General features: G+C 35.9%; 1 protein-coding gene across 2 annotated transcripts in view; it reads right to left on the reverse strand.

Annotated features, from left to right (window-relative positions):
- Positions 1-7156: 7156 nt before the first annotated feature.
- The window catches only part of FGF10 (fibroblast growth factor 10), a 64546-nt gene continuing 49852 nt past the window's right edge, over positions 7157-21850 (reverse strand). Inside the window, exons 2-5 of one of the 2 annotated variants that reach the window (XM_009274549.2) lie at positions 11964-11979; positions 11879-11909; positions 11792-11848; positions 7157-7810 (exon numbers count right to left, since the gene is read on the reverse strand). In XM_009274549.2, coding sequence (XP_009272824.1) covers positions 7613-7810; positions 11792-11848; positions 11879-11909; positions 11964-11979 — 302 coding nt within the window. In that variant the 3' untranslated portion in view covers positions 7157-7612. Of the gene's footprint in view, positions 7811-11791; positions 11854-11878; positions 11920-11963; positions 11980-21850 lie in introns of both variants that reach the window. The other variant, XM_009274550.2, reaches the window with a different exon arrangement.

The raw sequence follows: 21850 nt of genomic DNA on the forward strand, positions 1-21850 counted from the left end.
TGAGGCTAGATGTACAGGGTGATATTGAAATGCTGTCATATGATGGCCACAAGCATTGCAGCTTTTGAGAAGAGCTCAGTTTCTAGGATTATCAATCCAGGATTATTTTGCAGAATTTGTTACTGGATACCTCTTTCATTGCAGTTCAATTTAGTAATCTAATATAAACATCTTGGCAGAAATGTTGAAGTATTTCTTACTTAGTGCCATAGTATCTTGATTTGCTTGGACACAGATATTACATGTAGAGTAGAAGCTGAGGGTCTGGCTTTGTGGGATATGTTGTACGTACCGTGTCTATGCACAAGCAATTTAGGTACATGCAGTCTGTCTGAATGGAGCTGGGCATGTCCAGCTGCTGCAGTACTGCTTATGTGTTTATCTGCGTAACAGTAGGGGCTAGGTGGGCATTTTTTTGAAGTCTGGAAGCCAAAATGGAATTATTGACATGCCAAATAAAGTATGAGAATGGCTGTATTCTGCCAGACTAAAAACTATCCTCTAAAATGTTCTGCCTCCAACAGTGAGCATAAAAGTGTGGCAAGAGGGATGAGCAGAAGAATGGAGCAATTTTATAGTATTTCCTTAAAGTACACTTCCAAAGCCCAGCACTAAGAAGCTCAAGTACTTCCTGGGCCAAAACCTGGTGTCTTGTATTAATAGTCCTCAGTGGATAAGCTGAGACAACTGTCCAAAGCTAACTGAAGTCCTTTATGGCAAAATAAATGACAAATCTGGGAAAATATAATATATGTAAGCTTAACCCCGCGCAGAATATCTGTCACATAAGTGCTGAGGAGTAGTCTGCTCTTGCATCTGGTCCTGTGTGTCACAGGCAGTTTTCAGCAATGGTTGTGTTTGCAAAGTGCCACCTGACAGTTTTCACTTGATTTTTTTTCACAAGTGAATTTTCATCCTTAGTACTTGGTATACATAGGACATGGTGTTAGAAACCTCATGCTATATTGCATTTCAAGTGCAATGAGCAAAAACTGTATTTGTGTCAGGACTCAGACAAGAAGTCCAGGGAAAATGTTACAAGAGTGAAGGGGAAGAAACACGATTGCTGCAGGTGACTTAAACTTGGTCGCTGTCACTTTCTAACTGAATAGAATTTGCCTCCCATTCTACATCTGTACATGTGATCAGACTCAAGTTTGTTGTGACATTAGCGTGGAGAATGTTTAAGACACTAGAGCAGTCAGGGGAGCAAAAGGCCTACCATTGCTTCTGGATAACTGACTTCCTCAATCTGGAGGCCCAGGCATTCATTTACAACTTGATGGTGGCTTTCAGTATGAATATAGGCTGAACCTTGCTGCAGGACTTTGTATTGAAGTACTTCAAATGTCCTGACACTGCACCTTCCCACTGCATCTCCCAATTACCATAGAAATGTAATAATTATGGCTATCAGCAAGACTTTTCTCTCACACTATATCATTCAGCTCAGAGCATTTAAGAAACAATCAGTTAAATAAATGAATGAATTAAATCTTATCCGTCTCTGTCAGGCAAAGGATACAGTACTCATTTAATAGGATAAGCAGAGCCATATCTCTTCTTCCAAAGCTGGAATCTTTTAGCTTAATCTATATTTAAGTGAGCATAAACTGTATGCTATATCAGTAGCACTCAGTAAGTCAAGTTGGCTGACCATAAAGAAGAGAAAGAGGCTGACCCTTCTTTTACAAGATTGCTGATATCTCTATTCTATTTCATCACTAAAATAAGATCCAGTCAAAGACCAGCATAGGTCATGTATTGGCTGCCAATTAAGAAAAGCAACGAAGACTGTAAGTAACAATAACAATATCATATCCTTTCCTTCTGTTTCCCTTTCCTTGAGTGAACCATGGAAAGGGAAAGAAGGAGAAAAATACGTTTTCATTTGCAACGTATTTTGTGCATGGTCGTTGTTATAATAGCCAAGCTATTCTCACAATGCATATTTAACTTTTGAACCTAATTTGCACATTTACTGGTAAGTATATGGATAGTTTCAGGGGAGCCAAGGGTTATCAAAACACTACAGTATCACTGGATCTCTGTCATGTTCTACATGGAACCAGAAATCAGTCTTATGTTTGTGGCATTAATGACAGTGTACTGCAGACATCAGTCATGCAAGTTCCCTCAGTGAACCATTTATGAATCTTGTTGTTTGGGGGCATCACTACATGTAAAAGAAGAAAGAAATCACAGGAAATTACCATAACTGGACAAGAAATATTCTGCAGATAGTTAGCAGTATAAGAGTAAACTGAAAACTATATTTTTTCAAAAAGATTAAATGAAGAATGTGTTATTTGAGGTCACATTTTTAGCGCAAATTTTAAAATTTAAAATACCTCACATGAATATTTATGCTGTGATTTTTATTTACACCCAGTACCCTCATTTTTCTTGTGATTTGTTAAAAATATTGCCTGAAAGGTCCCAGCCTATTGACCCTAACATCTATAAGTTGTTTATTGAGGTTTTTTCCAAGATTCTGCTGTTCCTGGACTAGTCTTTGAGTATAAATAAAATAGTTCTTTCAAGTAGTTAATTGTGTCTGAAGGCTACTGATATGGGTACTAGAAGACCAAGCTCAAAACATTTTGATTGTCCTGAATGGATTATTTAACTACAATTTGGAAAGAATGTTAAATTGTATGTACAGGGTCCTGATAAGGCAGTTCCTTTTCTGAGTGCTGTCTCAACTTGTTAGAAAATAAAAAGAGATAAAAGAGAAAGCTAAAGTGCTCATACAATTTTGTGATGCACATTTTGGAAATATGGGGAAGTGACACTTCAAGAGTATTTCTAATGCAAGAAAGTATACATATTAGTTGGGCATCATGAAAATAATGGATCGGAGAGATTAACTTTTCATCCCACTCAGACACACCTCACTGAATAAGGCAAGTTCCTGCATGTACAACATTGAATGTAACCTGTTTTTTCAGCTATTTATAGCTAGAAAAAAAGTGCAAATTCAGGTGTAGACCAGTGTTTGGCCTTTTCCCAGACTTCTGTGAAGACTGTTAGCAAATGAAAGGGTTAAAAGTTCATTGAGCAATTAGCAAAACAGTTTCATAATCAAAAAAATCATATAACATAATTTAAACCAAGCCACAGAATAGTTTGGATGGTGAACTGGTACATCTGGAGCTTGAATGAATGGCTGCACTGAAGGTATGCACACTTTACATTTCAGTAGTAATAAAGAACTTGTAATATCTTGATTCTTCATTTACCACATTATTGCAAGATAAATTTAGAGTCTGAGCTCTGACATAAATATAGATTATGTTTTTTCTGCTGTGGTACATTATCTATAAACTATCAGTGCCCTAAATATTTTGCACAGAACTATACAGTGGGGTAATTTCTGTGGGTTTTTTTTCAGATATTGCGATTCTCATAGCCTCATATTTGGACAAGGGTCTAATAGGACATGTATTTCTGATGTCACCACCAGCATATCCATTTATTCAATTGCATGAGTTAGTATTTTGCATTAATGAAATAGTATACAGTGGCACCACTAAAGGTCCTGGTGAGGAATTTCAGGAGCGGAAATTCTCCTCATGTATACTGCAGTAACTTAGAGATCAGTGCTCCCGTATCAGTTACTTGGGGCTTAGTCATGCTTCCTTTATTTTGCCTTTCACAGCAGCATATTTTCTTTGTATTGTTGGGGTGGGCAAAGGACATACTACATTTTTTTTCTGGGATTAGTGAGTGGAAACACATCAATCGGGTATCTGAGATTATCGTGCTTCATTAGAAATTCCCAAAACTTATTCTGAAAAAGCTCCCATATAACTAAACATGAAGTTCAAATATTTTGAGCAGGTAAGCATAACTGTAAATCATAATCTGATAGGTCCAAGACCAATTAATTTTTCATATTCTATTTCTTGCTTACAGTGCGATGGGAAACAATGGTTTTTTTGCATGTTTGTTATTTGCAGTTGCACTGAAATTGTTTCAGTCAATGAGCTGTTTCTGAAAAATACCATCAGTAATCACACATTGACTAGCTGCAGCAGAAAATGTGTTTGTGTTATGTGTTGTACTTTTCTTTCTCTAATTTAATAGGAAATTAGGAGGATGAATTCTGCCCTACAATCGAACTTAATAGAGTAAATAATGATACTTGATACTTCAAAAGAGGGGCTGTCTTCATGCACTAATTTCAAGATCACTCCTTGAAGCAGTTACAACTGATTGTGTGAATAGAGACAATCAGTTTCAGCAGGGGCATGAATTACAAAGTTGTGCTCATACACTGGTATTTTTGTATTATTAAAGCTTACTAAACTTCAGTGAACTTTATAACCTGAAATGTCTTGAATGAAGTCTTACATAAAATGTAACTATTTTTCCATATCTAAAGTTTATTTTTAAAATGTGAGTACATGTTCTTCTTCCTAAACCCCTTCATTCTTTCATCAAATGTGCTTGCTTTAAATTCATTGCTTTTTCCACTGTATAAACTAGGTGGATTTGAATACTTACAGGAAGAATCTGAAGCATTTGGTTGTTATTAGTGTGGAGATAGCTGACTCACACATGCAAAAAATTAAAGAAACTTACAAATGTTCAAGTGATTTTTGTTTTGGGGCTATACAGCACCAAACCACATCCTGTAGTACAACGGATCTTTTCCCTTTTTATTTTTATTGTGCAGTATCATTTCAGATTAATAAAACAAACAAGGACAATACTCTTATTCTCTATTCCCCACATTTTATTGTTTTTATTTAAATATAACATACGTTATACATTGTTGCTCAGTGATTTTTATTTCCCTTTTCTTTTTTAAATCCCTCCCTGTTTTCCTTTTGCTCAGGAGTCTGTTATGTTGAGGGTGACAGAAAACAGAGCTTATGGTTGAGGATCTGTGATACTCTAGATAGTGTGTCTGCAGTTTGCTCCCACTACAGTGGGTATTACAGTATTCCAAACACACAGGAATCATTGATTCCTTCAAGGATTTTTTAATTCTGGTTAATTTTCAGAAACCACTATTCATGTCACAAATGACTCCCGACTCACTTTGGAAAAGTGATATTTCCTGATTTTGGCCTCTGAGCAGCATGGTATTTTGAGTACTATGATAATATTTATGCATAATCCCTCCCTTGACCAAGTCATCTAGGTAATTCTGTCAAAAGAGAATTTCGTTTGTACCCCAAATGTTCTTTAAATGGTCATCCAATACTGCATTCACCCAAGCCCACATTGAATGCTCACTGCGGGTGGTCCATTATGTCTTGTCAGTTTTAATTATCGATTACAAATTTTAAACAACAGAACCTTGCTTTTATCATTGTAGTTAAGTTTTGCTGTGACCTGCAATTACATTTAAAATCTGAAATTCTTACTTCCTTTTCTAGAAAATTCTCATCTGTGAATAAGCAAGCTGGGATAAAATACCACGAAATACAATGTCAGCTATCTGCTAAATTGTTGTCTCTCAATGAATTCCTGGTTTTTAAACAGTTGACTTTATTTAAGGACAGGAAATACAATCTGGCCATTTTGTATTTTATGGGAAAGCTATTATTTTTGCTTTTTTTAAAAAAACAGCTAATATTTAAATAACAGATTAAGATTGAAGGGCTGGTTAAACATTGACTTAAATAAGTTACAGAAGATTCCAACAACACCAGCCTTTACAGAGGTTAAACATTCTCAAAAAGACACATTAAGAAAGGAACCCCTTTGTACCAAAATACAGTTTCCAAACAATAAAAATAAAACCAACTTTTTCACAACAAGAAATATTGAAGATAAAACTGCAGCATCAATATAATCTCATAGTTATCACTTAAAGTATTTAGAACAAAATAATATTATACTACTTTTGTTTCTTACTAAAGACACTGCAAAGGCTTATTTATTTATTTAGTGGAATACAATGTGAAGACAGTGGTACAAATTGTTTGATGTACTGTTTTCTATTTATCTGCTCTAACAAAATGAATCTCAATATGGTTACATTGGTGAGCTATCCAGAGCTCTCTAAAATTAGAGTAAAGCAAAACATAAAACAAACATTATGTAACTTTAATTGAACAGACTTCATATTATGCTTAACTTCGTTATACTGCAGTTGCTCAAGTTAAGCCATGGGACTAGTAACACTTCATAAAAATGTGCTGGATATTACGTATTTTGAGCCTTCAGTTACTATGATGGATATGAAAGGCATGCTAAAGCTGGATACCAGCACAGCTTTTTGGTTGGCTCTCATATATAATATACATGTGAGTAATAATCTCTGATAAATGCATGAGCATGATTTTGGATCTCCTGTCTCTCAGTCCGTACTTAGGTATCGCTCCCACTATATGCCCATGATTCTCAAGCTGGTAACAAGGAAAAATGTGCTGAATGGGAGTATTAACTGAATAAGGAGTGCAGGACTGTGTTGCCTTCTTACTTACCTTTCAGAGGCCAAATTTTACACTTGGGAATTACACACAGTTTAATTTTAACATTTACAATCTTAGTGACTTTAACAGGGCTGTCCACATCTAGGTTCCAGCCCAATGCTTGCTGCAGAATATCATGCTGATTGCAATGCATTAGATCTTAGTTCCAAATTGAAATCAAAGTCAGATGAACATACACACAGCTGCATTGACACCCAAGTACGGATGTGTCCCCTTCTCTCAATTTCAAAATAGCAGAAAGACCCTTTGAACAAATTATTTCTTGAAGTTTGTTCTTGAGTGCTGATAAGTAAAAAAAAATTTCCAACATAGAGACACCCAATACCATAAATCCAAGCACTGCTTGTTTGGTCTTTTTGCTTAAGTGCAAGACAGTTTAGGAAAAAAATGGATTATACACATTAAATTCTGCCTTTAAAGCCTTGTCTAATACCTATTCTCAGAGTACTTCTGAGGTTTTGACACTTTAACCTATCAACCTCTGTGTGAAGTACTGAGAAAAAGGGAAAATAACAAAGAAGCAAATGAGGAAAATATTTCAAATCAAAAAGATATTTAACATCCTATTAAATAAATAACTTAGAGAGAAATAAAAAGAAATGAAGTTAGAACATACAAGCAAACCATACTATTCGTTTTGTTAGAACAGTTTTACACTACTTTGCTTATATTCCTTAATCCTATCCATTCTTCCACAAGGCTTCTCCAGAAATGTCATTATTTGTGCATATGACCCAAGTGCTTCCAGTAAATGCTTGCGCGTCTAACTGTTCATTGGATCATTAGGCTTGAATGAGCAATTAAGGTCTTTGATATGAGTTAGTATTCCATAAATAACTTTCCCCATGAAGATCATTCAACAGATTGTCTCATGTCCCTTAAGTTCTGTTGCAGAGATAAAAAAAAATTGTTCACACTGGCAATAACTTCCATCCCATTTGATCCAGCTTGTTTCTTGAGTATAAGATATGACACCGAATTAAATAAAAGTATTTCATGTGCCAGCAATGAGTACAAAACCTTCAAAGGCTTCCCCTGCTCTCTTTTCAAACAAGCAGATGTCTGTACTATTTCTTTGCATTTACTTTTCAAGAGGATTACCAAATATTCTTGACATAAGAGCCTTTGGTTCAACTCCATCAATAAAATAGTTCCTTCATCTATGACATTACTACCATTGGAAGAAAGTGAGCTGAAGTGTTTTTCCTTCTTGTTTTCTGTCCTCTCTTTGTGGCTCCTCTTCCATTCAGGGCCACAAACATTTGCCTTCCATTGTGCTTCCAATTTAAGGATGCATATGTGTTATATCCATTTTCTTCTATTCTTTCCTTCAATTTGCAATCACTGTTAAACTCCTTCTGTTAAAAGAAGAAAACAAATACACAAATTCAGAATAAACATAATCTTTCAGAGTTGCAGCATACTGAAGGTAAATAGTTTCTAAAAATGTTTTGGAAGATTTCAGTGTTCTGTATGTGACACCCTTTTAGGATTCTACAGTGTATTTAAAGAAAAGTTTCACTGTGTCCATAGCATTTAAAGCAACATCAGTTAAACTGCAAAAAGTGAAACCAACAAAAGACATAATCAATTATTCAGTGCATAATTATAGCAGTGAAGTTATATAATTCACTCACAGCTGAAATTCAACTTCTCTGTGTTGGAATATAGCAACAATATTAAAGTAAATTCTCAGTCATAAACTCAAAGTATGAGGTAGCAATCTTGGAACCATTCATCATATTTCAGTTCTAATAAATACAACCCTTAAATATCTTGAACCAGATTATTGGACCTTTAGAGGTCTCTTCCAATCCAAACTATTCTATGATTCTATGATTCTATTGATACCATATGTTAAACAAATATGCATGGCATAGGCCTATTCCTTATTTAAAATAAGATCTTTTACACCACACTGGCCATGAAAAAGGGCTTTTTTTGGATGGGTGCAAATCACTGTTAGGCTATTGTTGCAATGGATATGAGGCCTGTTTACTTTGCTGACCTGAAGAGTGGCTTAGCCTAAAAAAGAATCATGTATGGTCCTGTATCTCATTGACTAAATAAACTTGAAAGCAATTTTGTGTATAGTACCAGGGATTAAGGTTTTATATTTTTAAAGGAGAACCAGTTGTCAGTTTGTTAGAAAGAATAAAAAATACAAGCATGTGGAAGCATGTAGGGGGAGATTATTTTTTTGCTATAATGTTAAATGCACTTTTATGCAGATCTGCTTCTCTATAATGAAGACAAGAATACTTTGTTTTCACAAACAAGTAATTCCTACATATAAAAAAATCCCAGTTTTATCAAGTTACTTATATTCCATTTAGAAGGCGTTTGAAAGTGGGACATTTACAACATACTTAAATTACAATAAAAAATTAGCATTTTGTTGTTCTGCATTTCAGAAAATAAGATGTTATTTCACAGCTCAGGCAGAAGCATGTCAGAATCTCAGAGTATGATATACTAACTACATGTGGTATTTTTAATGTGTCTATGAACAAGACAAGAAATATGTCTGAATAATAAAACAATTTTCATAGTATAGATAAGAATTTCAGGGATGTTTTATGTTTTATTACGATCAATATCGTTAGATATCTAAGATATCTTTAGATATATCTAAAGATATAGAAAGTATCCACATTAATAAAAAAGGACATAAGAATGTTAAAAAAAATGTATTTTCCATTCCTATTACTTTAAATTAGAATTTTTAAACTAGTTAATGTTCAGTAATTTGATACAGTAAGAATTTTTGGGTCTATAATTAATGTTTTACTTAGTTGCTGCTAAGACCACAGAACACATGCTTATGTTTTCCTAACAGAATTGCGCATATTCAAACTCAATTTGGCTCCCAAAATGCTCTTTGACTTTGGGATTAGTAGTTAGTTGAACAGTGACTGTTGGGGAAGACACTATCAAGAGAAGACTCTCTACAAAACGACCCTTGATACTGCCTGTATTCACAAAGCTATATATAGATAATTTAGTATTTGCTGTAATATGCCACCTCTGGCATCAAGAAGGCAGGTGACCATCAATCATTTCTAAACCGCAGTAGCTTCTCCTATCTGCCAGCAGCTTATTTTGTTAAAGAAACCAAACAGTGAGTCTTCTTTTGCTCCCTCATTCTAACCAAAGTCAGTCAAATGGAAATGTTTTTGATAAACATAGAAACAGTCTTACTTGAATTGTTTTCCCAGATGCAGATTTGTACTTGAATCCAAACTTTTATCTCTGTTCTTAGATAATACAGAGAGAACAGATGATGTTGTGATGTGGTTAAGAAGTCTTATTGGCTGGGGTCCTGAGTGTTAGCCCAGGACTGCTTTGCTCATTTCAAACAAATTTCAGCATAACCCTGCACCAATGTCTATTGTGCACATGCTTAAGAGTGTTTTTACAATTTTTATTGGTTCTGTTTTTCATATCCATCTGCAAGCTGCCACACTGTAGTAATATGAGTCTAACTGCAAGTCTTGGGAGGATGGGAAAAATAATAACAGAAGCATTCTTGAAATCTCTGAAGTATTATGGAATAGGTTTTGATAAGTCATTATGTTGTGATTTTATGATGTGAATATTGAAAAATTATCTCAGCTGGAATTAAAAGAAAGGCTTTCCACATTCGTATCCTCCTGTCAAGACTATTTCTAATACACTATGAATTACTGAATCTTATGGCAGCAGTTTCCACCTATGGTACATGAAAGCAGCTTTGACTTCTTTTGTGTGTACATAGGGTTGGGATGGACTCTTACCACACCAGCTGTGGCTAGCAACTTGGGTAGGAAAACTTATCTCAGGCTTTGGGATGGACCGTCAAAAATGACTAAATTAAATGCTGTAAACTGAGACATGTGAATTGAAGATGGTGATTTATGCTAACTCCTTCACATATGTCCAGAAGCACACCCATGATCAATGAGTGTAGCTTAACTGACAAATGGTAACTTTGTCAGCAACTCAGTATACCCTTATAGCTCTCAATGGTGCAGGACTGAGCACTGCTTATCCTGTATTCTGACCAGTGTAATTCTAGAAATTAAAATCCACATTTACAGGAGTTTAAGAAACATTTCTCTGTTCTGGTCTTTCCTTAATGTGATCCTTCAACACTGCCCAGGAGTTTAGAAAGTCAGAAGTAACCTTTTGGACCAGGAATGACTAGCCACAGTGCAGATGAAGGAGGACAGTTTATATAGTTTGTATGAACTAAACCCACACCGTAGAAATGCTTCCTTAAAAAAGAGGGCCAAATGACTTCAAGCCCCTTGAGTCTCAGTTGAGACTGTCATTACTTCATTATTTTCAGCAGAGGTAGGAGGCTTAGCTACATTACCCGAGGATAAACCCAGCCCCAGCACCTATCTGTGACCTGCTCTCTTTAAAGCCTATGGATGTTCTGAATACTGAGCAATCTGAAGATTGGCTCATAACCTTTGCAGATGACTTGAATAAGTTTACATTTATGTGGGCTCACTGGAGCTGGCAAAAAGTTGCAAAATTACAAACCAAACCAGATGTAATACCAGAACAATCTGGTGTTTGTGTAATCATGTGGATGTGTGAGGGTACACTAGAGTTTAGTAGTCAGATTTATAGATCATATTGCTTCCTATGAAAAATATTTGGAGAGTTACTGGTTTTGTTGGGTTGAGGGTTTTTTTGTGGTTTGTTCCCCCCCCTGCTCTCCCCCCCAAAAAAAGTATCAGTAACCCCAAACTTACACAAATACGAATAGAGTATATATGGACAATTTTCAAATGACACCCAAATCCTGCTCAGCTTTTATCTATCTGCTGACATATAAGTCTATATCTCTCTGTACTGCCCATAATCTTGTGTATTAATTAATACAGTCAATGTAAAGCTGGCTACTCTAGAAATCTTCTTTTTGGAAGTCATAGTTTGATAATTTGCTCTGTCTGCTCCATCAGTTGAAGTTTCCAAGATTTCAGGTGCACTTTATCCCCCCTAGAATTACTGCTAAATGTGACTGTACTGCAGAAAAACAGAGAAAAACAGCCTTAAAGATTAGATTTTGCAGGACCCTCTCCCTTGGCCACTAATTAATAAGAAACCTGACTGAAGCAGTAAGCATGATAAATCCCTGCAGTTGCTTTGGTATGATATGAGCTTAACAAACAACAGGGAGCTTGTAGAGAGGGCAGCTGCTCGTTTACCAGAGGATAGAATGTTGATGAACAGCTCATTTCAGCTCTAATCAGTAGTAATACAGAGACAAGGGAGGGTTTCAGTAGGTAAGAGAGGGAACTATGCCGACTACTGCAATCCATTTGGAAGGTAAAAAAAATACTTACAGAGCCGTAGACTTTTCCTTTCTTGTTCATGGCTAAATAATAGTTGCTCTTAATGGACTTCGCTAAAAAATCTTCCCTTTAAGTTGCCTTACCTGCCACAACTCCAATTTCTACAGATGTTAATATGCCTAAAAAATAAAAATTGAGCTATTTAATAACTTTAACTTAAGATGTTATCTCCAATATGCCTAAAAAATAAAAATTGAGCTATTTAATAACTTTATTAGAGGATTTTCTTACTATAGAAAAGACAATAAACCTGAAAAAGGCTAAACTTCTAATATTCGCACCAACAGACCAACAAACTTTAGCAAAATTCTTCTCTAAACCATTGCAAGAATATAAACAAACATTGTTTCAATTAATGTTTCCTTTGCTAACCCTGCATTTTAAACCCCATAAATACTGAAACAGCTCCATTCTTCTTAGCATAGATTTTACTAAAATTTATCAGAAGAGACATCTGAACCACAGCATTAAATTAAATCTATAGCATATGTCAATAGAATGTTAGACTTACCCCAATCTTCAAAACCAGTGGTAAACTATTTATTCCTTGTAGGACATTTAGATAAACTAAATCTCTTGGCTGCACTGAGCTGATAAATGCACTTTTGGCAAGTGTGTTGACATTTTGGGATATAGTAAGACTAACCCTAACAGCCACATTATCTTTGTCTTTCAGATATCAGAAACATTTTGCTCTGTTTGTAATAAATATGATTAATTTTTTTTCTTTAAAACAAACTCTTTCTGCAATACTGGGTGGCTCAAGGGGCCAATAGTTGGAGACAGAGCTTTTCATCGCTATGTTTTCTGCCCAAGAGCATACTGATTTGGGAGTAGTAGAAGTTACTACAACTTATATAGCGACTTTAGAGATCCCTTTTCAGCTATTACTACAGTAACTGGATGGCCATGTTGTTTGGGCATTGTGTCTTAATACAGGATAAATATGGTTCCAACCAGATAATTTCTAAATGGTTTATGCAGGTAGTATGCCTGGCTCCAACATTTCTCCTGATATTAAAGTAGGTATTAAAGTAGTCAGAACAATAGCCCATCTAACTCAGTGGTCACTAAGGGTCTACCAATGGGGAAATTACAGGAAGGGCAGAAGTGTTGAGAAATTGTAAAGAACATCTTAGACCGAGCCAACAAATAATGTGATGAATAGATCAGCTGGAAAAAAACATTGATGAGTTGCTACCTGCTTAAAAAAAAAAGAATCTGCAATAGTTTCCTCTTAAATACATTCTATGCTTTTTGCCTGAGCAGGGTAGTACTGGAAAATCCCTATGTTTTTTCCTTTACTTAAAAATCCTTACGGTAATCACACAACAACTGAAGCCAACAGTGCAACTTGGTATTCAGTGCATTTTCTGGAAATGCTGATTTTCTGTCCCTGAAAACTGAATGCAGTCTGTTCAGACTGTGGAACCATGTGGACTTTATTGTGCACAGGAGATGAGGAGGAATTTCTTTCACTGTAATTTTTTTTTTAAAATGGCTGCTTTACATACGATGCAAAAGCTGTTCTGTATGGCCATTGAACTGGTCTGTGCAACTCGGGAGCAAGTTGTTGCTTGTTCTGTGACTATAAGTAGAGGCTTTGATGTTAGCTGGGCAGTGGCTGTGAATCAGGCATGAAAAAGCAATAGCTGATTTTTATTGAGAAGTATACTGATGACATAGTTTATACATGTGAAGAAGAGGAAGAACCTCAAATTAGGCAATTTAATGTGAAAGACCTCCTTTTATTGTCAAGAAAGGAGAGGTGGCCTTTCCTGGATGCATTTTTAAATACGTGTAAAATTCTATACTTCTATAAACTACATAAATTTTGATATGAAGATATATAAATTCCAGTGCAATTACCAGAGGTTTTGTGTTTACTTAGCAAGAAACATTAGGTTGGCCACAGCTACAAGGTCTGTAGTCCTTGCATATGAGAAAGACTTCAGTGAGAACTGCAAGATAAACAACAGTAAGTTGCAGATCTACTAAAGCCCTTCAGAAAATGGACCATATTAAATTAGAAATAATATTAAAAATTTTTTTCTTGTCCAAACCTATAAAGAGATGAAAGTGGAGGATTATTTTGTTTACATATTGATATCAAAATGCAAATATAAATGTTGATAGACACATATTATTAAAAAACCCCAAACCTGATAAAGCCTTCAGATGTAAGATTTTCATGGTAAGATTCTTAATTGCAGCATGAAAAATCAGCAGTGCTAAGGATGGAGTTGCACATATAAACTAAGAAAACTTCACCTATGCTGTGAAAGATCTGAATATCCACCGAGCTTCTTACAGCTGTGTGAGAACAATACTGCACTAATCACCACTCAGGCTTGAAACCCAGACTTCAACAGAGTGAATGCACAGTTACATACGGCACTGCAAGCCTGCTACCTCTGAGGGGGTAAACACAACAGTTCCCAAAATCAGCTCACTCCATCATCATCAGTAGTATCCAACTCAGTAGCAGCAAAGGCCCCTCTGATATCTGGAGCTGCCTAACTACTGCCAAGCAGAAAAGATATGGACAGTTATTTAAATGAAAATTCTAAACACAACTTCCATTAGTTACTTATATGTAATGTTAGCCTGACAATTACCACAAGGTGCTTAGATGGAAATAAGAGGAGCTATAACTTAGGGGAACTCTGTAATCTAGGAAAACCCAGAAAATGTGAGGGAAGAGTCAGTTAAGACTCATGACTTTTAAGGCTAATTGTCTACTGTTGCAAAGGAGCCATACATCATTTTCCATATGTAAGATGAAGAGAATTATACTCCCTAATCTCAAGAAAAGTTGTTAGGGCTCCTTAATTAGGTCTTGATAGTCAGCTCATATATACCAGTGTCATGCCATTGATACAAGCAGATCAGTGAGTCCGTACCAGCCAAGGCGTATTATGCTTCTATTACTCTTAAAACATTGCTCCTTTTCACAGCAAAGAAAAGCCAAAGTTGCTTTCTTGATTTTCTGGGAGATCATTAATACAGAGCAGCGGTCTTTTATATGTCTCTCCCATGGGACATCTCCTGAAGTATTTGTGCTCAAAATCAAACAGAGTTAGGTGGAGTGTCTTAAGTCATGTGGATGACAAACTCTTAGAGGGTAAGAATGTGGTGCGAACACTGCTACAACTCCCACTTCTTTTTACACGAGTTACATGTTTTTTTCTGTTTTCCATGCCAAAAAGTGATGAGAAGAATTAAGTTAATTCTTTCTACAGAAATTAGTTGCTGTAACCCAAACTGTGGCACCAGTAAAACTAGGCTGAGTCCATTTCTAACAGCAACAGCAGTAACAAAAAAAAAAAAAAAAAAAAAAAAAAAAAAACAAAACAGGCAAAAAAATGCTGTTCTTCACAAAAAAGACGGATAACAACACACGAAAAAAAAAAAAAAAAAAAAAAAAAAGAAAAAAAAAGAGACGATACTCATAACGTGCCATTATTAATTTTTATGTTGAAATGGATTAAACTGAGATATATTTTGTCATATTATCCTTGTAACAGTAACACCATATTAGACCATTTCAATTGATTATTACACTTGCAGCTGCAGGAGAAGAGTGCTTAAATAAGAAACTTGCACTGAATTAACACATATTAAGTGTTTTGCACTTGAATGATGGAGATACACTGCTCTTCAGTACAATACCTAAGTTAAAGTAAAAGAAGTATTCATATAATTAATGAAAACATTAATTTTTTCTGGTAAAGTTTGTTTGCAATCTCACACTCCATTATATCCCCAGTGGGGCAGCTGAAAGGAGGTCATGAGGAGAAATGTTACTACATTTACATTATATCCACAGTAACTAGCTTGATTATACCTAGTTACGCTATTTAACTGGAGCCAAATGTAGCAGAATTCTTTGGAACTATTATCAGTTTGATCTCATCACCAATGATCCTGGATTTATTCTCACTAAGTGTGTTTTGTGTATTTGGAAGTTGAAAAATGTATATTTTTCAGTAACAATTCTGCATATTTTAACCTCTGCAGTATTTTGGGGGGAGAAGGGGACATTTTAATGTCTGTTTTTCTTTCAAATGAATTTAATACTCGTGTTCTATTACCCCTTGGGTAACAGGGACATAATTTGGTTCTTATCTACCCTGCTAATCTCTGTACACTCCGGAGACTTCACTGGAGTTACATGCTAGTTACAAGCACAGAACTAGCTTTTGTCTAGATTGCAAATTTTTCAGTAGTATTTACAGATTTTCTCAGGAGGAGATTCTCTCATGAGTTTGATAGACCTACTGAAGGTAATAGGAATCTTTTCATAGGTGTCAGTGATGTAGACACAAATTTCAAAGGTCAGCATGAGAGCATCAACTCATCTGACATGGATCTACAAGCAAAAGTCATAAGGACTTTTCAGAACTTTGAAATAGACTGGATTTAAATCAAATGCCTTTGATGTAAGGGCTAAAATATGTATTTGATTATTCTTGAGTCATTATTAAATTCAGCAGGAATGTATAAAAAAAAGAAATTGAGACATACAGTATGAAGCGTAAAACTGTAGTGTTTTCACCATCTAATGAAACTGATTTCTTTGAGGGCACAAAAAATTTTGTATTTTCATCAAGGTTTATTTAGTAGAGTTACAGGCCGTGATTGGACTTCTACACTACTGCAGTAAAAAATATAATTTCCATGGGGTCTCAAGATTAACTCTGTAAAATTTCATATTCTTCAAGTGCTGCAGGCTTGGAGGTAAGAGCTTATGTGCAGACATAGACAATACAGCTGAAAGGATGCCAGACCACTGTGGGTACTCCACTGGCCTTAGTTAGGAAAGCTATTCTTGGCAGATGATTGTTCTCAGACACCTTCAAAAAATGAGATTCTATGACCTCCCAGGTAACCTATTCCACTATCTACGTTAGAAAGTTATTCTAGTATCCAATTTAAATGTCCTTGTTGCAATTTGAGCCCATTAATTCTTGTTTAAACTGTAAACTAACATGAAAAAGAGATTTTTTTTTTCTTTGCAGAAAGCTTTTACATATTCAGAAATTATCATCACACCTACCTATCTACCTACCAACTGTTGCTCTCTAAACAAGCCCAGTTTTTCAATGCTTTCCTTAAAGTTTTCAGGTTTTCTAGACCTTTGAACACTCTTGCTTATGCCGACAGCATGGCCATAATACTCTTATTGAAATCTTACCAGTTTTGATACATGAAGGAACATTTCATATTTCCTGCAAAGGATATATGCGTACTTATACATTTATGCATACTTCCTTTTTTTTTTACAGTAATATGATAATACTAATTCATGTTTGATTTGTGATCCACCACCCTCGGATACATGGAAGAAACGTAAGCAATCATTCCTCATTCTATAGTTGTGAATTTGATTACTCCTAATTAAATGTCGTACTTCACAGATGCCCCAGTTAAGTGGCCTCTTGTTTATTTTATAATTTCGCCAATTTGTCAGTGTTGTTTTGAGTTCTTATTCAGACCTCCAAAATACTTGCAACTATTCCAAGTTTCATATTGCCTGCAAATTTTATAACCATATTTTCAATTCCTTCATTCAAATTATTAATGAATTTTTGATTAGGAGATACCTTGAAGAGACTCTTGTGGAATGTGATGCCTCTGTTCAGATTGGCAGTGAAAAACTGCTAATTCCTGAGTATGGCTTTCCATACTGTAAGACTTTCACTTAGATTTTGCTTGCTAATCTTGGTGAAGAGAATATCATTAGAGACATTAGTTTCAAAAATCTTTCCCAAATGTATGGTATCTACTGCTTCTCTTCTATACATGAAGATTTTTATCTCATCACAGTTGAAAATTAGGTTGGTTTGGAATATCTTCTCTTTGATTAATTCTTTGATTAATTCTTTTTGGTTGATAATTTCTTAGATGTTTACAAACATATATTTAAAAATTACCTTTCCCATATTTTTTCTCAGGATATGCTGACTTGTCTCTAGGTCTTTGTTTTTTCCCTTTTTAAAGACAGGTATTATATTTACTACTTCCTCAGTTATCTGGGGAGTCATTTTTCTCCTCAAGTTTTCAGAATGAATCTCTAGAGGCTTGGCCAACCTACTCAGTAGAGAGAGTAAATTTTATCAAGTAAAAACCAGATAAATCATCCAACTCATTTTCATTTTGTTCTTTTTTTATTCCAACCAATGTTAGCTTCTCTTTGGAGTTCATGTTTCTTTTCTGTGAAGACTGAAACAAAAAGGCATTTCAATGTACTTCCTTCTATGTTTCTTGTATCTGATTTTATACCATTGCTAGGGCTCAGGCATTTCCATGCCTTAAAACTTTTCACTCCAAGAAAATGTGTAAAGTAAGTAATTTCCATGATATAATGTGACTTGTAACTAGGCTTGATAATAAGCACTACAAAAAATTAATATTCTTGGGGGAAAATTCTCATTAGTAGTTACTTATTTCTGGTTCTATGCTTTTTAGGAACTTGGCAAGGAAAATAAAATAATTAAAAAAAAATAAAATGCTGTGGCCTCTATTATGGTTTTAAAACAGATAAAACACTATTATTTTAGAACCATAACTCTGTAAACTTCAACACTGTAAACTTCAACAATTACAACTAATTCCTTTTGACCACATCCACTGTAAAAGCATAGTTTTCAATACCCAAACCATTTCCAACTCATTATAATTAGAAACATTTTAAATATCAACTTGAGATGTGCCCTGTAGCTATGCATGTGCTCTCTTTACAGGTCCCAAAGGCTAGAAACTTATTCCCAACAGAAACCAAATATATTTAACTTAAATAAACTGTATTTTTATAGTTTATAAAAGTGATCATTATATAAATGACAGAAAGCTGACTGGCTGGGGTGCTCAGAGGGACTGTAAAAAATACAAGTGAAAAATTACGCTTACATAATTCTGTACGCTAATTCCAAATGTCCTATGTTTTTATAAAAATGCTGGTAATATGAAGCAAAAAATTTACAAAATATCCTGGAACTTGAGTGAAATTATGTCAAGCAATTTGTTAGGAAAGACAGCTTGACAGAGTATCAGATGTATTATCAAGTCAGTACTGCAATGGATCCAAACATACCCTGCAATGAGAACCACTTGATTCTGGGACCAAATTCAACTTCTTTGCAGTGTGAGGCAGCAACCATTTTTCTGCAGCTGCATCATTTGTGTAATAAGTTCTTAAAACACACTTTAAACTTCTGCAATCCTAGTTGCAGTCCTCTTAATGTAGAGGAACAGGATCACCTTGCATCTTCCTCCACCTTTCAGAGATTATCCCATACACGTGGCAATCCACAGGCAGTACCTCCCTCCCTCCCTTTTCTTCTGTCTGCAGAAATATCGCAGATGAAGAGTGAGTTCAGCTGGATGGAATGTGACAATGACTGAGAGCTCCAAAACTTTCCAGTTTCTCAAATGGTGACAAGAAGCTGCTGGGCCTGTGAAGGCAGCTGCTGCTCTTGGTGGGTAACTGGAGAGGGAAGAACTTGGTAACGTTCCTCTAAACTGACTTTTCAGAACTTTGGTTTGGGCACCCTCCAGGGAGCTTCCCTGAAGGGGTACCTTTGACTGGCATTAGCTTGGGTCAAACAAAGTTGGTGATAAGGCATAACGTTAAAGATTTGATAGTTCAAAAAGCTGCTTTTAGTAGGTGGCTTGAAAAAGAGTGGTTTGAGGAAATGAGAAGACTTACCTTTGGAAGCTTTTTCAATGAAGCAAAGTAGTTCCACTGAAATGTAATCTTACAGACTTTGCAGTTGTCTTTGGAAGGCAGCTTAAGATACAAATCTCACAACTCACGATGCCACAGTTATGGGCAGAAATCTCAAATAATAATCAACCTGAACCATAACCTGAGTTTTGACTTAAAACTAAAACTTTATTTGAAGTTAAAATCAGTTTGGTGCTTTTTATTATTATTTAATATTTTCTGAGACCTCCATCCTTCCTGCTTTAAATCAGAAGTGAAAGTACTGAAAGACCACAAAGCAAGTTGCTAATGTGTCATATTTAGATCAACTATAGCCAAAATGTGAATGTCCCATGAGCTTTCCAGTCCAATTCCCACATCTGATGCATTTGGATAAGCCTGAGATATGTATCCAAACTTCTGGAAGGCTGTGGGAACAGGACCTCTGAGCCTTCCTGCATTAGCACAATATCAGCAGAAGATGTGAAGTCTCCACGGTGCATAAAGACCATGTAAAAGACTAATTATTAGAGGCCTTTCTCAGATCCACAAGGGGATTAAAGGAAAATAAACTGCTTCTCCTTTCCTTATCTACTGTTTTTCAGGCTTTAATTTCAGAGCAGAGCAAGGACTACTCAACCAATGGTCCTCTGTAGACCAAGTAAATGGAAGGGTGGCAGCAGTAGGGTACATGGGAAGAGAAAACTTCATTAGTGATGCAATAGTGAGAGCTGTTGGTTAACAATGGAGGATTTTAAGTTTAGCTATGAGAATTGCATGAATCAATTTAGCTAGTATATATCCTGACATGTAACAGAAACAATTAATTTAGGAGCACAGTTAGTCTACATTTTTCCCTCTTGTCAGTGAAGGGAGGCAACTCCAAAGAAGAGTTCTAAACACCACCACTCCTTCTGTTGAATGTCCAAAGTTAGATTGGTTAAACTCAAGCAAAGGAAATGCAGGAAGTGACTTTGAGGACACATCTATGCTGTCAGTTAAGATGAGTTCAGATCTGCCCTCAAGGATACCTTGTCCATCACTTTCATCACTAACATCCAAGCATGTCATCAGATTTAGCCAAAGTGCTGGATCTGTCCTGCAGGAGGGAAGATAAACACGTTTGCTTCCTTCACATGGATTTAATTCATGCTGTGGAGATGGGGTGGCTACAGGTAGAGCCAACTGTACCTAGCTCTGTTAATCAGAGCTCAGATTTCTTGAGCTCCATGCTTTGAGCCAAGACAGGAAGCCAGCTACATGAATGTTGGTGGAAAATACCAGGGTCTGAACATCTCAGTGTGCTTGACCCCAACATTGCAAGATTTGATAACTTGTAGATTAGACACAGACAGTGTCAGAATTCATTATCTGATCTGTTTCTGGGATGGAGGAGTTATAACTGATGGCTAATACTGACCAAGGAAAGGTAGCAATTCATATGCCAAGAGAAAAAAAGGAAAACAAAACACCCCCACCCCCACCTAGTATATATGGTTGCTGTCAGGGTTGTAGTTATCTGATTTGTTAGATCTCTTGACAAAGATGGCTTAAGGAGATTCAGCCCTCCCTTCCCCCAGACACTTTTTCCTGCCTCTGTGCTGAAGTTCACCAACCCTTCAAATATAACTCTTTTTGGAGCAGCACTATAAACAAAATCATTGGAATGATCTGGCTTGGAAACAACTCTCAATAGCAAAAAAATCAACCTAAAACCCTAAGGACTAAACAATCCAAGTTTTTGCAGTCATTCCTAGTAGTATATGTTTTCTAGACCTCCTATTGCTCTCTTTCTGGTCTCTTTCCAATTGGCTAATTTTTTTGAAGTGAGGTGCCCAAGACTGGACCGATGTTCTAACTAAGGCCTGATGGGTACTGAATTGAGCAGAAAGATTACTTCATGTGTTTATAAGGAAACTTGGATCCCAATCCAAATCCTAATCGAAACTTGGCAGTCCATATATGTTTCCATTTAGTAGACAGGACCAGGCACTCAGGATTTCTGCCAAATCTTAAATTTCTAGGTCTCCACAGAAATACACAGGAGAATGGAAAGCTTATAAGAGACTAGTACAGCTCAGTAAATTTTCTCAGGGGTGTGCGGAGCTGCCTATTTCAACCTGGGTGGAATCCCGAGTTATCTTTCATATTCATGATCATTACGTTCACCTCCTGCATTTTACCATTTGTGTAAGTTTCAATGTGGATAATTGCAAATTGGAAGAAACTGGATGGAGTTAAAGCTGTTCTATTTATTTCCCATCCTAACACACAAGGCAGGGATAATACATAGGCAGTGGCACTGCAGAACAGTCAAAATGCATGGTGACTGCCAGGAGAAG

This window comes from Aptenodytes forsteri, unplaced genomic scaffold (assembly GCF_000699145.1).
Source record: "Aptenodytes forsteri isolate BGI_AS27 unplaced genomic scaffold, ASM69914v1 Scaffold176, whole genome shotgun sequence".
Lineage (NCBI taxonomy): Eukaryota > Metazoa > Chordata > Aves > Sphenisciformes > Spheniscidae > Aptenodytes > Aptenodytes forsteri.